We start from the raw sequence: 17,256 nt of genomic DNA on the forward strand, positions 1-17,256 counted from the left end.
ATTAGTTTCTAGAATTGTTGCTTAAATGGTTGCACAAACTGAATGGATGAGGGGAAAATTAAGCAGACAAAATTATTCATTGATATTGGTTATAAAATATTTTTAGTCCTGCCTTTTCCAGCAAGCTGATTGTTGGAGGTTTAAAGCAGCCCGATAAGACATCAAATTGCGATATATTGCGTGGTTTTGAGAGGGCTATGTCTTGTCATATTGTATCAACATAATTTCAATAATCGGGCCACTGGTTTCTCCAGCCTATTTGTCCTGAGAACACTATGACCACTAACTTAGAATATGCTCTTTTTTTTTTGAAGGATTATGCATGCCGTTTGGTTCAAAACCTGAGAGAACGAACAGAATTTCCTTTGAGATAAAGCAGTTACACGTATATTTAAGTGTCAACCATTCGGTACGTGGGTTTAGGTAGTTTCCCATTAAAAAAGAGAAGTACAAGCAAAATAGTGAAATTTTGTGATCCAGCTGGAAGACTGATGAAGTGGCACTGAAGATGAAAACAAAATAAGTAAGAGCATAGAGTGTATTACTAACTACACTACAATTTTCATCTTTACCTCATAAATAGCGGCAGTACCAAGTCAGTGGCTCAATGAAAAATTGTGAGTAATTAAGTGCCTAGTCCAATAAAAGAGCATAAAATGCATTTAAACTACATTCTCAATTTAACTTCTAGTCTCATCTTCTTCAATATCTTTCATTCTCTTTATGGATTGAGAAATGATCCCGGTAAAATTTTATCACAGAAATTAGGTCAATTTGCTTCAGCACTTTGATAGTACTCATGCCAAAAATCTGACAGATTTAAAATAGTGATGGACCTTCAACAAGGACGATGACCTACATATTTATTGTCTCTTTTCCTAGTAGGGGAGAGATTTTAATTATTTCCAGTGAAGAGCAGGGTCAACAAATTCAGTAATATCTGGAATTCACATTACTTTATTCTTACATGTGAAAGAAAATGTTTTATACACAAAACTTTCCCCAAAAAATTTCAGCACCTAGTGGTAAGCAGCATGTAAATTTAACCTCTTACAATGCTCCAATATTGGCCCTTAACAGGAACTCTCTCATAAACATGTGAACTAACCTTACGTTCTTGGAGTTTGGCAGAGAAATGCAGGCCTATCAATTAGGGACATTAAAATTTAAGAAACTGGCCTACGACACAGAGGTTGGTCCACACAGTTTGGAGGAAAGAGAAAGTGTGATAACGACCGCTGATAACACTGTTATCAAATGAGGCTGAGCACCATGAATTTGGGAGTGAAACTTTATGGAAGGATTTGCACTATGTTCAAACACAAAGACCAAAAACACAATTTCGCATGAAAGCTTGATCTAATTGCGATATAAGAAAAAGTTATCATGTGATAAGAGCCCCGATGCTTCTTAAATCGGATGAGAAAGTTGATGAAATGGGATTGATTGGGGATTGAATGAGAAATTATTCTTAATGAATTACCTTGGTATGCAGAGTGAATGGTAAACTCCATAATTCTTAAGTACATGCAGTAACTCGGGAGCAGTTCTGCAGGCTCCGATGATGCTGAAGCACGCCAACATACAGTTCCACACGATCAAAGCTTTCCGCAACTCAAACCTAGGTCTGGATTTCATGTACAACTGTCCGAGGAAGATGATAACCATGTAGAGTCCACAATAGTAAAATCCTTTGGTCCAGTTGTTGGTCATCCATACCCGTGTGTTTTGGTGTTCGAACTCCTCCTCGAAGTTGAACATGTAGGAGTAGTTGGTGAGAGTGAGACCAACGTAGTTCCGCTTCATTGTGAAGTTACAGATTTAGAAAATAAACTAGAAAAATTAACAGTAGTAAAAATTGTGGGCACCGAGCAAAATACGTTAGAAAAATAGATTCTTGATAAAAATATCAACTACTTCACGCATAAATCCAGGAGCGAGGTTTGCACGTTGGAACTGGTATCACAGACAGAACGAAAAACAAAGCACCGCTAGAGAAACTGAACGAAAACTGAAAAGCGCGGAAATCTCATGCCGAACGCCGCGGAAAACTGGCTTCGTCCACAAATAGTTGCGAGACAATTACTGTCCGAGAACTGCACACTGACGGCCAACCGGTAAGTGTGGGTACGAGAGGGAAAGCACACGAGTTTATCATAAACCACTTAATTAGAATATTATACCCGTCAGGTCGGTTCGAGCTCGTTCATGTCATTCGGAACGATTTTCCACCGAAAGCTAGCGCGCGACACTGATCCTCACGATTTCGACATGATACGAACGAAATTAAGTAGATGTGTCTGATTACCACGCCTCCAAAACTAAACTTGATACCGCGGTCGAAGGAAGAGTGTGGTGTTTACAAATCAGCAACGTACAGGGGAATTCGTTGCTCCATGACGTCACTGCGCACGCTTCTTCCGTTCGCCTCGCTCTTGCCATTGGTCAGATGGGGGTCGCATGACAAAGTGACGTCACGAACACCGATCGCACAGGCAACCCTACCCAACGCATGCCTCATCGGATGAATGACTGATGACTGATTGGGCGCCCCTTCACCCGTACCGACGAATATCCATCGCAAAAAATTTACTTGGATTTTTTTTTTTTAGGGTTGAGCGTGTTTATTAACTAGAAAGTGTAGACTTAACTCGGCAGTCATGCCCACACAGTGCTAAACGGATTTTAATACGTTTAATTTGAATGCACCGAAGTAAATCATTTTATTTCGCCTTCAAATTCGCTGGATACTTCCCTCGCGACAGAGCCCGGCACTTTAGAAACCATGTGGCATAGCGCCCCTTTATCACGCAACGGTTAACGTTCATCGCAAAAAATTCAAGGATATTTTTTGGCGTTGAGCGTGTTTTTTTTTTTTTTTTTTTTTTTTTTTTTTTTTTTTTTTTTTTTAACTGAGAAATTTCAAGAAATTTCATGGGGAAAAAAGAAATTTCATGAAATTTATGGGAAAAAAGAAATTTCATAAAATTTCTTGTGAAATTTCTTATAGCAACTCTGACTGAGACGGTGTTGACATAACTCGTAAATTATAACCACACAACGATAAACGGATTTTGATTTGTTTAACTTGAATGTACTGAAAGTAAATCATTTCATTTCGCCTTCAAATTCGCTGGATACGTCCCTTGCGACAGAGCTCGGCACTTCACAGCTGAGAAAAAGCACAAGGCGACGTTTGAGAGGGAAGTGTTCGCTGGCAACCATAATTTTGTCTCATAATAAAAACAACGCAAAAGCCAGAATTGTGACAAGAATTACGAAACACACAACAAATGGGCACAAGGCTAAAAAACAAATATTTTGAGCCTTGGTTACCGGGTTTTGTGTGTTGATTACTTCTGTTGACACACATGAAATTGACACTTACTGATACTTACATACCTGGTTAAATCTTTTAGTTAAAAGACCTCTTTAAATATAACAGTAAGTATAAACTTCAAGAAACTAGTGTTGCAAGTGATTATGGCTGAAAATTGAACTATTTCTGAGTACTTAGTGTTCCGCGTTACATTTCAAGGACCTTCTCTTTAGCACATTTCCATAGCTGCATCATTATTTCCTTCAGCTTTTTTCTTATTTTTCTTGAATAGTAAAAAATAAAAATTTTGATTGACAGTACCATTTGATCCCTTATATTATCACTAAATATTTCATGTGATCTAAAAAATCTGACAGGAACTTTAATTTGGGTTTTAATCTACCTACATATATGAAATTAGTAATTTTTTAAACCAAGGAATGAATTAGAGAAAATGTATGATCCTTAGAAAGTTCACCCAAAAGTAGATACTTCAGGACAGAGTTTGGACTTAACATTTACAGTAAAGTTATTTTTGCTTAAACAATTTGCTCTGGGGAAACATGATCATAGTCCTATTGAGCTTTATTTTACATGCAATTAATATCAGAGCTTTATCAATGAACATGTATAAGTTATTATGGCTTGTGGAAAACGATAGTATTTGAACTACCTGGTATTATTGATACAAAAACAGAGGGGCAGATTGGTTTCAAAATTTTAATACTCATGTAAGTACAAAAGAAGAAAAAAAAAATGACTAACAACACATTCTATTCTACAACGGGAAAAGTAACACACTGTTGATGGACTGAGCATGAGAGAGCTGAAGAACACATCTTAACAATGAGAGGTAAAGTCAAGTTCACATTCTTGTATCAGATGATTCAAACAATTTTTAATTAACACTTTTTTCATTCTTAGACCAAAAGCATTGAACACCAAGCCCATAACTTGGATACGATGTTGAAACTATCACATAACAGAATATTCCATCATCTTTCGTGAACTATCAAGACTGACTCAATAAGAGTCAAACTTTTAGTAGAATTCTTACGAATGGTGAACAGTTCAAGCTTCACTTTGCTATAGAAGAGTTATAAAAATCTGTGATGCATCAAAATTTTGAGCTTGAGGTCGGACTCATTTGTGTTCCTGTACTTGATAAAACGATGCTTTACGATCTAGACTTGGTGTAATGCAGGGATAGTCAGGCAGGTGGGATTACTGAGAAAACCCATGATGATCCAAGCGATATTAAAGGCGATTTTAAACCTATTTGTCTCCTATAGGTACATGGCAAAACAACTATTAAAAGAGGCCAATCTGAGCACTAATCGGCCAATATTCCTGTATATTTTTTCCGACTGAGTACACCCCTGGTAAAATGGGTGGAAAAGTTCTTTTCATTGACCCAACAAATTTGAGGCACTTTTTTATAAGTATGTTTAAAGAAAGTTTTCTGCGTAGAAAACGGTTAAAAATGCAGTCCATAAAAAGTTTAATGTTCGAAAGTTAGACGAGTGAATGTGATGAAAATGGTTCACCAAAAATACATAAGATCATTTTTACTGTAATTATGTTAAGTTGACCACAAATAAAATGCAAACAACAAAACATCAGCACTTTTGTGGTCCTTCCAACTTATTGGTACAACATACACTACTCTAAAAAAGAAATAAACTAAAATTTCACAAGTCAAAATTTTTTGGGTTTAGCTTACTTACTCAGGGTGATGTCACAGTACATATCAACAGTACAGTGGATTAGATAATAAGAACAATCCTTGAAGGATCAACAAGATGCTGACATTACCACCAGCCTTTGAATAATGATAAAAAATAGGGGGAGGGGGGGGAACAGTAAAAAAACAGATTTTCTAGATTATTCTACGATTACATTAGGTGTGGAAGTGCACTAGTTAAATTACGTCTCAAAAATCAACAGCAGAACAAATTTTCGGATGAACAGTTGGTATTTTAGACAAGAAAAACAAAACAGAGAGTGAGGCGGCAATACGGGACAATAAAGGTAACATTTAAATATGTCACAGCCTTTTCTGCCTCCTGGCTACAATCTTATGGAGCCTTCCTGATTGGTAGCCGAGGATTTTTTTTTTTTTTTTACAAAAAAAAAAAACCCACTAAAGTGCACTAAAATCTAAAGGAAAAAAAAAAACCATCGATAAATTCAGTTCTTAAACAAGTACTTAAGGTAAAACTAGAACTTTTCTCATTCCCAGCGTTTCCTTGTATTTTGAATATCTTAATCCAAGCAACAAAATTATATCTAACTAAATTTTTGCACTTAAGAAACGCTTTAATGTATACATTAGGCAAAAACTTAACCTAATCCTCTTGCGAAAATTTGCCTTCTGACCATTTAAAAATATCTTCAGCCAAATATTGAGCTCCATATCAATACTACAGATATCATGTTTCTTGAAAACCAAAGCTACGCTTTGTAATGAAAGCTTTAAAATTGCCTGGAAAACTAAAATGTAAAAAATTCTTAACAGACAACAATGGGAATTCACAGAAAAATCTGACTTTCCTAATTCTTTGGTAAGCCTTACTCACTTCCTCTTTCTGTATTATGAAAAAATAAATCTTAATAAACATCCTGATATGTTTTAATAACAATCACACTGGCTCCCAGAGTTTTTCTGCGAGTTTGAGATCATGTTTTTAGGATTGTAAAATGTTGCTCCGGCTTAAATAGTGTTGTAAGACTCTGAGGTAAGGGGAACACAGGAATTATAGTATAATAAAAAATCCATTCGCTTTGCAATTTGGATTCTTAAAGCTCATCATGCTGAATTTCATGCTTTATGACAAAGTTGTATAAGTCTTCAAGATCTCGTGAGCCGTTGTACTCTGATACTTTTTTCCCGTCAATATACAGGAACAGACTTGGAAAACCATCCACCTGAAAAAAGAATAGGAGAGTGCACTGATTATGAAAAGGTATTCTGTCATTCTCTTCGTGGGGTAAAAAAAGGAAAGATAAAAAAACCTTGAAAACTTTAAATAAAATTGTGTCATCCAAAAAGTCTTTGAAATCCAAAACTAGTTATAATTTCTTAACAGTGGCGGGGCGTGAAAAATCGATTTTCGATATTTCCCCATTTGAAGCTATGGTGAAGAATCGATTATTAAGGTGTTCATTGCGAACACCCTGTTTATCGATCTTTTTCCATAGGTTTAAACGATAGTTCAATCGATATATCGCAAAGCACGCCACGCCATGGTTTCTTAAAATCTTCCTTGATTTTTTTTCTTTCTGTTAGTAGAATATTCAGTACAAGCTACATAGTTGGTTTGTTTCTTTGAAAGAGTAAAATAGGAGCAGAATTGTGAAACATTGCGATGGAGATACATGGTTTTGCACTTGGGCCATCTATGTGTTTTCTGCCTTAGATGATGGTCCCTGTAGGCTTAAAAGCTTTGGGTATTTATTGTATGTAAAATATGTAAATTTCTCATGACAGAATGCAAAGAAATTTAAATTCTTTGGGTAAATAAATAAAATTGATGATACAATCTACAGTGATTAAGAGAGGAAAATTGATGACTGATTGGAATACTTTTGCCTTTACTTACCTCCTGAGTATTGCACAAGGTTTTACTGGAAGACAAAGTGCAGTCAACTTTTGCAATCTTGATCTTGCTATTTTCTGAGAATTTCTTGGCGAGTTCGTCCCAAGTGGGTGCTAGCCTTTTGCAGTGACCACACCTGAAACACACCAATAAGTCACAGATTTAAAGACTTAAATAACATTATAGTAAGTTGATAACAAAAATAATATTTTAGAGAGGGACTCCTCGTGTTTTCCATCTACACAGTAAATGATATAATCATTTTGACTAGCATGACGATCTCAAAAAAAGATTTTCTAAAATATTTTTTTCCACCATAATTTTGATGATTTGCTGTTTGCCTGTCGCAGCCACGAGCTGTTATTGTTAAACGGCTTTGTGTCGAAATAGCATCGGAAAATCACTTACAATCAACCACTGCAACTGGACATCCAATAAATGAAGCTTTACTGTTCTCTCAAACTAGGTTGTATTTGTAATGGAAGAGGTCAGTTGACCCTGATCAAATTCTAATTTAAAAAAAAGCAACATGCCGTCCAGAAAACGATGCCAACATACCATGGGGCGAAGAACTTAACAAAAGTGATTCCCTTTTCAATCCCAGATTCGAAAGTCTCCGTTGAGAGGGCCAATACAGGACTAGCTTTATCAGGTACATCTTCTTCTACTTGCTTGGACTTCTGACTTGATTTCGATTTAGAGTCCAGCATTTTCTGGACGTAGGCTTGAAAATCTTCTAGATTTCTATGACCACTATACTTTTCAACCTGAAAATAAATTTGAAAAAGAGGTGAGTTAAACTTATCAAAAAGCAGGGCAATCAACTTCACTACCAAAGAAGTGCGTATTCTTTTGTTCCTATTTTAATTCTGTATGCATCCTCATCTCACAGATGTTAACTGTCCTAAACAATTGTAATTTCTAGGGAGACAGACTCAGGTTGTTAGGCGAACAATTTCCCTGACTCTTCTAGGTTTTCCCTTATCAAAATGATCAAAATTCCTTGATATGTCATATCGACAATTTGCACTGACACAGAACTAAAAGGAAAATATTTTTGGAATTAATCGACGCGTTGAGTGCAGGAAGGGCATTTCTCAGATGCAGTGTTTCAGAATCTTCAGTGCTTCACATTTTAGAGAGGAAACTGTTGGGTGAATTTTCTAAAATCTTAGGATTTCAGCATTATAAAATGACATTGAATATTCTTTGAAAAAGAAAACACATTTCATACATTTGCTTTAATCATAATGGATGAAATGTTAGCGAGATTTTGAAACACCGCAAATAAGAGATGCCCTTTTTGCACTCAGCGCTTTGATTTCACTGCAAATGATGGAAACATGTGAGCGTTTATTCTTAATGGTTAATCAATCACACAACTAAAATTAGAATTTCTAATTTATGATTCATCTGTTCATTACTTACATTGTAACTCAAAGTACTGGGGCTCAGTTTGATTGTTCGGATAGCGCGAATGTTTTTCCTGATTTCAAAACTCAAGATTTTTCAAATTTAAGTCTTTATCATAAAATTCCCTGACTCTTTCCTGACTTGATGAAATGTCCGGTTTTTTAGACCTGCAGACACTCCGTAACTTCTTCTTTTTTAACCATTTCTGATTGAAGTGTGTTCCAATTTTCGCTGAAAAAAGATTGTGATCTTGGTTTCTCTCATGATCAAGTGAAAAATATGATTTTCATCCATGAAGTCATAACCAGCTGAGGTTAGAGTTAAATTACTTGCTTCACCATAATTAATCACCAGGGATTTGATTGATTTAATCGTTTCTCTACTAATATTAAATTTTTTCTCTATGCTTAACATTTTGCTGACTTTTTAGTGTCTAAAACAATCGATACCATTGAACTTGTGTGTTACTAACTAAGAGTCATGCTCAGTTATAGAAATGAAAGACAAAGAAGATCATGAGTTATACAACAACTTCACTGTTAATTTTCAACACATCCGAACTGCATAGTTCTAGGAAAATAGAACTAAATAAGAAAATTGACCTTCACTAACCTTCCTTCCATCTTCAAACCACAATAATGTTGGGTAGGATCTGATTTCTAAGTTTATGCAGACTGAATCATGAATCGTACAATCAATTTTTGAGATCCGAACTTTAGGATCAGACTCAAATGATTTAGCTAGAGAGTTCCAGGTAGGTGCTAGTTTCTGAAATGAAAAAAAATTTGAAAAGGCATCAGAAAATAGAATTTTTATCCATACAACTGACCGAAGACAAGTTGCAGCAACTCGTCATCAGTAGGTGCTGGAAAAGTATAATGTTGCACAAAACATTACAAATAATTTGCAATATTTTTTCTTTGGGGAGGAAAAATGATTATAAATAATTCTGAGATTTAGTAGTGCAAAAATTATTCAATTTTACAATGCATAAATGAAATTGCCACCCAGAAAAACTGAAAAATTAATTCAATGACTCAGTTTGACTGTTCAAGCACTCCCTATTGAAAGAGATGAGCAAGAATACAATGGGCTAATCAACTAAAATGAGAAGCAGTAAAAACGGTCTGTGGCCCGAAATATTTGCATCAGCGAAGAAATTTTTGGAGCGATAAGGGAGAAAGAAATCTATTAATCGAGTGAAATCTTCTGCGATTCAGAACATGTGGTGCCCATGCAGTGATATACCTGTTTGCAGTGGGTAAAAATCTCCAAAATTTCAACCATACTTATTCTACAAGCCAGAAAAACTAAATTCCATTTCTTCTGCAGTGTAAAAATAGAGCAATGAACTCACAGCCTTCAGTAAAGGCTTGATTACAAGATGATAGAGTCCAAAATTGTTGGATCAGGTTTAATAGATGCGAAAATCAGGTTGACGTTTTGCATGCTTACCTGACAATGACCACACCACGGAGCGTAAAACTTTACGAAGTGAGACCCAGTCGCAATATGTTTATGGAAATTATCATCCGTTAGCTCAAATAAACCACTGTTGTTTTCTGGGGCCGAGCCACTTTCGGAGGAAGAATCCTGAAACAAGAAGAGATGAAATTAGGGCATGATCATTTAGTGAAAAGATGTTAGCGATATGTACAAAATTTAAAATTATTTTCAAAAATGCAAGGAGAGTTTTTCAGGGCGACTCATCCTTGCCATCCAAAAGAATTTTAACCTTTCTGGTCAGGTTTTTTGAGATGTGGTTCCGTAGTTTCACCATAAATGTGTGACGACAACTAATGAAAAATTAATTCATCAATGCTTTCATTTAAATTTGTAGTAAAAAATTGGCAAAAATTATTACCTCGTTGGGGTCATCGTTCATCTGTTCATTGATGAAAGTACTGAGGGATGGTAAATCCCTGGTCCCTCTGAATTTAGCTCCAGCATTAGATCCTTGTTTGAAAAATTTTAAGCTAAAACATCAAGAAACAATTCAATAAGAGAATGATTCAGACAGATCGGTAGATTCTCCTGAAAATACATATTGAATTTAATTTTCCTAAAAGGAGAAAAATCTTTTGAGGTAGAATTCCGTGATAGCACAGAGGGAAGAAATTAAAAACAACTGATGTGTAGCTTTCTGCTTGGAATACCTTAAATCCTTCGCAAATAATTGGTTCCCCATTTTAGCACCATGATTACACCTGTTTGCAAAATAGTTTTATTGAGTATTGTAAGAAAAACCCATTGCACTATAAAAACAGTGGGTGATTTGAAAAGTAAAAGAGAAGAACATTTATTGAGTGTAGAGGAATTAAAAAAGACAAAAACAAGTCTGGAAATCAACTTCTCTTTTTCTGCATGGGATTTTGAAGAGGAAACATGTAACGTTTCCTTCTAGTTCATGCCTTGTCGAGTCACCCGTTTGCCTCACAAAATCAAAATGATATATGTTTCCCTCTTTGTACAATAAAACCGACTTTTCGATATCATTATTACTAAAAACTCGATTATCTATGGTAATATAATACTGTGATCGTTTTCCCTAAAAACAGAGTGATAAGATTTCTTGGAGTTCAAAATTTCCTGACTTCGGGGTTTTAAAAATTGAGTTTCCTTAACTTTTCAAAGGTTCTTTGGCGCCACTATTACTATTAAGTGATTTTGAAAAAATGTTTTTAGCTTGAAATTGCTTTAATTTGAAATTAAAAAATCTGAAATTTGAGAATTTAAAGGCAGAAGTTCTAATTTGCGTCCATAGAGCGTGGGAGTGCACAAGAAAAAAATTAGATGCCTCGGCTGGGAGAAAGTGCTTCAAAGTTTTGAAACAAAATTCAATGACTTTTCAAGGTTGCCCAAAATTCTCTGATTTTTCTAGGTTTTCATGCTTTTTCAGGACGTGAAAGCTTTTCCGATATAAAAAAGACTGCAAGTAGCAGGAGGTCTTTCTGATCTTGTGTGCAAAGAGTAGGGAGGGAGACTTACGTTGGGTAACCAGTTACATCATGTTCTGAGCACAAAGATGTATCAGTAGTGCAATCAACCTTGGCAATGTTTACGCGGCTATCAACAGGCTCGTTCAACATTTCCGCAAGTTCTTCCCACGTTGGTTCCAATCTTTGGCAATAGGTGCACCTGAAAATGTATATGAGCAAGTTAATGAGGATTGAAACAGAAAGATTTACCCTACCTTCTTTGAATAGTTAAAAACATATGAGTACAAAAAGCGTTTTCAAATTTTACTTGCTCATGAAAACTGAGAATTTCAGAGACCAAGACTTATTGATCTTTATTGAAAAGAAGGGGTCTATGTATATTGCATGAAGAGAATTGATTTATTTTAAAATTGATTTTGAATTTGTTGTAAAGAGCAAATTCTTGTACAAAGTGGTTGACTAAAAAATTCAATGATCGAAATGGCAGCTCTTCGCAGGAAGAATGTTAATGCTGAACATTTTGTGTAGATAGAACTTTTTTACAAAAAGGAGTGAGCGAGAATTGCACCTGCCAAAAGGAATCTATCGCTGTGCGCGGGGGGAGCCTGAACATCCAGGCAGCCTAAGCGTATGGAATTGAGAGGGACTTCTGCGACTGCTACATGTTTTCCATTATTTGCTTCCTTCAAATTTTGTGTGCATCATTCTTTCATTTTCCGAAATTGGAGAAATGAAGGTGAGATTTAATCGTGGCAATCATGTGAATATAATTGTAGATAACAAGGTGGAGAAATGGTGCTGGGTCCACACCATTTTGCGGGGAAAACAAAGCCAAGAAATGCCAAAAATTAAAATTAGAGTCCAAATTTTTTGAACTCTAATGCGTACCAGTACGAAACTGAAGGGGGAGAGTGTTCAGCTCAGGCAATTTGCATTGGAATATTAAGTTGGAGTAACGCCGAGAGATCTATAGCGGTTTGGGCCTTTTTAGACCTCATCAGCAAATCACACTAATTTGGACTCTAATTTTAATTTTTGGAATTTCTTGGCTTTGTTTTCCCCGCAAAATGGTGTGGACCCAGCACCATTTCTCCACTTTGTTACATACAGTTCGGGCCACTTCTTAGTGCTTTATTTTTTCATTTATGGTGGTAGATAGATGTACAACAAAAAGTGTCTCTAAAATAAATAAAAATCTCACCATGGTGCAAAAAACATTACGAAGTGGTTATTCTTAGCAATGGCTGTCGAAAAATCAGCAGCTGTGAGAACTTTAATTTTTGAATCTTCTGCTTCAGCAAAGCTAGAGGCAAATAGCTGCATGAAGAACCATCCTGCAGCTGGAAATAGGATTTTCATTTTGTGGCGAAATAATGACCTAAACTGCATCTACAAGGAAACATAGAAAGCATGTTAAATTAATTATTTGGACAAACGATTATAGGCAACTGTTAAAGCTCCAAAAAAAAACAGCGGTAAACCTTAAAAATTCAGAAAAACCGATCGCTTTTTTTTTTTTTTTTTTTTTTTTTTGAAAACTACTCCAAATCAGCTTTACCGAAGTAAGTACATCCCGTAGTTAGGAGTGTAGAAAGTTTTCAACCTTCCCCCAAAAGTAATTTTTCTTCCCCCAATTTTAACCAAAATCCATGATCAGTTATTTGTTCCTGAAAAAGTAAGAGACCAAAAATTCTTTTCCTAAAACATTTGAACTTCAACACAGCTTGAACTCCTCGACAAAAAAGATTTCAGGAAAATTTGACAGGATTTCCTTTTTATTCTATTTTACTTCGTCATTTGCGAGAAGTTTAAGCACCCATGGCAAAGGGTTGCTGGCTATTTGATTAGTTCAATGGGCCCTTTCCTATTTTTTTTCCTGTACTAACTGTGACAGCAGTTACTTGGCTAAAGCTGAATTTTTGATTTGATCTCAACTGCCTTTCCTGAATTCCAGAACCTATCAATTCGTATGACTGCATGGTTTCTACATCTTTCTTTGCCTCGACTAATTGAGATTAACCAATGGACTGTGCAGTATACTTTTGTATCCCGATCTTGAAATGTTTTGATTAAGTTTCTACTCGGCATCGAGTAAAAACTTAAAATCAAAATATTTCAAGGCGATTGGGATACAAAGGTATACCATACGATTTGAAAATGCCCGATAGAGAGAGACTTTCTAAATTACAGAGTGCATTTTTACCTTTAAGTAAAAGATAACATCAGCTTTCTGGACAAAGTTCAAAAGTATTCATCAATCTACATTCATACGTCCTTTGACAAATTTTGAATAAATACGCAGGTTGCCTCTTCATCAATTAGGATTACAGCATACAATGAACTATAAGCACACAAGGAGCGCAATTTCTGGAGGCTTAGCATTAGCGGCTGGAGACGAGGCGCAAGTCATGCTCCAGGACTAGTCTCTGTGCCTTCCTTACCTATCAATGTAATCGTGAGGTATTCGCTGCTAGTACTAATTATCAGCTGCTGGGCGGAACACCAACTCACTGAACCAAATCCACGATAAAGAGCCGGTAAATAAACACTGCCAGCTGGGTTATGGGAATGAGGTTCCAAAACAATTGTAAACACGAAACACCTGGAGGAAATTTACAGGTACTTACAAAGATAAGATGAGGCTTGGGAACAAATGAGGAAGGTTCACAAATTTGGTGTTGCAGACCGTAAGTGCTTGAGTTCGTAAAAATAAACAAAATACAACTCGTTCATCAACTACTCGACGTGAACAAACTCACGTACGTACCCGGTAAACTTGCGGCGAAAGGCTGAATAAGTAATGATAAGAATGATAGCTGGAAAAGCTGCGAAAGCCTTAGCGAATCAGATAACACCACAACAACACAAACATAACCTAACTTATTCACTTTCCATCCTAAGACGATAGAGTGCAGTGCATTCTGCTTTGACACCGTACTGTAACATAATTTGCTTTCTTCGAGAATGAAGGCGCATTGAAAATGATATGGACACACTATTGTAATTTTTTCGTTGATGTTTAGGTTCCGGTTTTTTTCCTTCTTTTTTTCTCCTTTTTTTACACTTCGAATGTCCATTATCTCAAGCTTACAGTCTCTAAAGTCCCATCTCCCCCGAGTCCCTAAACAATCCAGCCCCACGTGACCGTTGTTCGAGACCATCAAACACGAATGGGTCACAGCTGGCCGGGAATCGAACCCGGAATCTCCTGATCACAGAGGAAGCTCTATACAACCACCACACCACAGGTGGCCGTCTTTCTAAATATTTAGATGATGATGGTGTTCTCTCATTATTTTCAATGCTTTCCCTGGTAAAAATTGGCGATAGAGGCTGCGTTTCAAAATACCATAGGAATTCTTATAGCCGGCTAAAGGAGGCAATAGAAAATCATATAGCTGGCTGTAGAAAGCGGAGCAAATCATATAGCCGGGCTATACGAAGCGATAAAAAAGTATACAGCCGGGCTATACCTAGTTCCTGTCGCCGGGCTTTACACTTTATCGCCATCGGCTATAAAAGGCTATAAGAAATTGTGTAGAAATTCGTGTGCTTTGGAAATCATTAAGTTTGATACGGAACCACCATAATATTCACAAAACACACATTATATTTTCCTTTAATACATATTTTTTTTCATCAATTAAAATGAGAATAATCCATACAGGATGCATGTGCATGTGCAAACATTTCAAAATTATGAGTTGAAAAACGCTGACTCCGCAAGATTATATTGGAGCCAAACACAGAGCGAAGCGGCGTGCTGCCACTGCCAGCGATAAGCGCGCACCAGCGCCTACAAACCTAACAGGGATACTTCACGCATGGCGCAATGCGTGAAGTATCCCTGTTAGGTTTGTAGGCGCTTTTCGCGCTGGCTGCCCGCCCGCCGCGCCGCAGCGTGCCACGGCGCTTGAAGCAACCATTTCACACCAGAGGTATTGCACAGTATCATACGAAACTAAAGGCGCTCTAATATATTAGTAATGGCAGGCATCCATCAAAAGCACGGAGCTTTCCTCTCAAGATAAATCAAGATATTACGGCCCAAAAAAAGAGCAATATTCCAAAAACTCACTAAGTCCTAGCATCCGTAATTAGTAACATTTAGCATACACTTTATCGCCTGGCGGTTGCTTAAACGCCATCGGCTATAAAAGGCTATAAGAAATTGTGCAGCCGGCTATAGAAGCTATTGAAAATCTCACAGCTGGCTGTAGGTCTATGGTATTTTCGAACACAGATTCTACTGCCAATTTTTACCAGGGTTGTGTCGACATGGCCTCTGATAAAACAATTACACGAAAAATATACATCTCTTGAAATAGGAAAATACAATGAAAAGGTTGGAGGAGAGAATTTTAGGCGACGAAATTCCCTGTGTTTCTTGGACCGGGCTAATTTTCCGACGTTTATTTCTACGTTAAACTCGACTTTTTGAGAGCTTTTCACCATCTTATTTACGTGTAACTAAAACTAAATTATGATTTTCATACATAGAATGCTAAGTAGTGGATATGTCGCAGGCTAAAGGTCAAATCCGGCGTTTAGGCAAATGCCTAGGCAAATGGTCAAGTTTAATCGAAAACGTAGATTGGCTATTTGCCTAGGCATTTGACTAAATGACGAGGCAATTACATAAAAGCCTAGGCATTTGCGTAAATGCCGAGGGCACGTTAGGCAAAAAGGCAAATGATGTTCCTTTTCAGGCAAATAGTCAAAATCTGAGAAAAAGTCAATTTGCAATAATCCAAAAAACCACGGCCAAAGAAAAAAAGAAAAAAAAGAAAGCAGTCGGTACCTTAAAAAGAATGAGGCAGTAGCGTTACTTGTTCGAGCACGCGATGGGTTGGTGGCACTTGCTGGAACATTTTCTCTGATTTTTGAAGCAAGAACATCGTTTGGTCGCACATTGATTTTTACTGGCTTGGCAATTACACTTGACAAAGCCTTGCCCTTCAAATAACGAAACGCCAGAAACTGCTTTCGGACCGACACTAGCTTATCCCTCGGAACCTGAGATATTTCAAATTTTATTGCCTCTACTTGTTTTAATTCTTCCCGCGAACACCAATTTTTGATGACACCTGCGGGTGTTCCAATTTGGTAAACATTATTGCGGACGTCAAGAACAATTCCTTCGATGTTTTTTGGGTCCAACGGACCACGATAAAATTTTGAAACGTTCAAAATAATTGTATCTTCCACTTTCAAAGGTGTGAATAATTTCGAACTTCTTTCTGTCATTTTTTGAGCTGCAACTTTTTGTCGTAGATGGGCTTCCGCTCTTGTTGTGCGTATTTCTGCCTCGCCATGACAATACTTACAAACAAATGGTTGGTCGCCGTCTTCATTACCACACTCTTGACTACATGAATTATCGCAAGAGCTGCATTTTTTTAAGCTACCAGGCTTTTGACAAGAGGAGCATTGAGGTTGATCACCACACACGTTCTGAGTAGGCTCGGAGCTCGACGTTGCAGTTTCAGCTACTTTGTGAGCCGGGCTGGAGCTTGGTGCTTCAAGACGACATATTTTCTGAGCAGGCTCTGAGCTCGACGTTGCAGTTTCAGCTACTTTGTGAGCCGGGCTGGAGTTTACTATTTGCCTAATCAGCCTTCGGCATTTGGTCAAATCTTCAGGCATTTGAGCAAACGCCTAGGCATTTTGATAAATGCTTAGGCAATCGACGAATTTCAATGATTTTTACCATTTCTTTTCTATTTGCCTAGGCATTTGCCTTAATGCCGTATTTGACCTTTAGCCTGCGACAGATACATGTATACGTATAATTTTTAGTACGTTATTAGAGGAATTGTGTGAAAATAAATTCCCAATTAGACGTTAAATACTGAAGGAGGACTTTGAGCGATTCAACAACCTCAGACCAAACGCATGGCGCAATGCTGCCGTGCTAAGGAAGAACGCCGTATGAACATTCGAGAGTTGCCAAATTCCCTTCAATAAAATGTTTATTTTTGGGGAA

At 36.9% G+C, this 17,256-nt stretch overlaps 2 protein-coding genes across 4 annotated transcripts in view; both read right to left on the reverse strand.

The window, feature by feature from the left end:
- The window catches only part of Baldspot (elongation of very long chain fatty acids protein baldspot), a 94,589-nt gene extending 92,231 nt beyond the window's left edge, over positions 1 to 2,358 (reverse strand). The window contains exon 1 of the mRNA XM_019043073.2: positions 1,484 to 2,358. Coding sequence (XP_018898618.2) covers positions 1,484 to 1,806 — 323 coding nt within the window. The 5' untranslated portion in view covers positions 1,807 to 2,358. The remainder of the gene's footprint in view (positions 1 to 1,483) is intronic.
- Positions 2,359 to 4,025: 1,667 nt separating this feature from the next.
- On the reverse strand, positions 4,026 to 14,118 carry prtp (thioredoxin domain-containing protein pretaporter). Of its 3 annotated transcripts, none has more exons than XM_019043141.2 (9): positions 13,898 to 14,118; positions 12,472 to 12,659; positions 11,320 to 11,469; positions 10,196 to 10,307; positions 9,787 to 9,924; positions 8,944 to 9,099; positions 7,477 to 7,685; positions 6,922 to 7,054; positions 4,026 to 6,247 (listed from the first exon to the last, which is right to left on the reverse strand). In XM_019043141.2, exons 2-9 carry the CDS (start codon positions 12,657 to 12,659, stop codon positions 6,119 to 6,121), a joined length of 1,215 nt encoding a protein of 404 aa, XP_018898686.1. In that variant the 5' UTR covers positions 13,898 to 14,118; the 3' UTR covers positions 4,026 to 6,118. The 3 variants fall into 3 exon arrangements, with proteins under 3 accessions (XP_018898686.1, XP_018898688.1, XP_072158261.1); XM_019043143.2 differs by lacking the exon at positions 13,898 to 14,118 and adding an exon at positions 13,712 to 13,882; XM_072302160.1 differs by lacking the exon at positions 13,898 to 14,118 and adding an exon at positions 13,474 to 13,492.
- Positions 14,119 to 17,256: the final 3,138 nt, after the last annotated feature.

Source organism: Bemisia tabaci, chromosome 7, assembly GCF_918797505.1.
Source record: "Bemisia tabaci chromosome 7, PGI_BMITA_v3".
NCBI classification, from domain to species: domain Eukaryota; kingdom Metazoa; phylum Arthropoda; class Insecta; order Hemiptera; family Aleyrodidae; genus Bemisia; species Bemisia tabaci.

Coding starts and splice junctions, on each gene's coding strand:
- prtp (XM_019043141.2), bottom strand. CDS start 12,659: ATGCAGTTTAGGTCATTATTTCGCCACAAAATGAAAATCCTATTTCCA. Junction 9,925..10,195: donor TGAACGATGACCCCAACGAG/GTAATAATTTTT, acceptor TTCTTGTTTCAG/GATTCTTCCTCCGAAAGTGG. Junction 6,248..6,921: donor CCTTGTGCAATACTCAGGAG/GTAAGTAAAGGC, acceptor TTCTTTTTTCAG/GTGGATGGTTTTCCAAGTCT.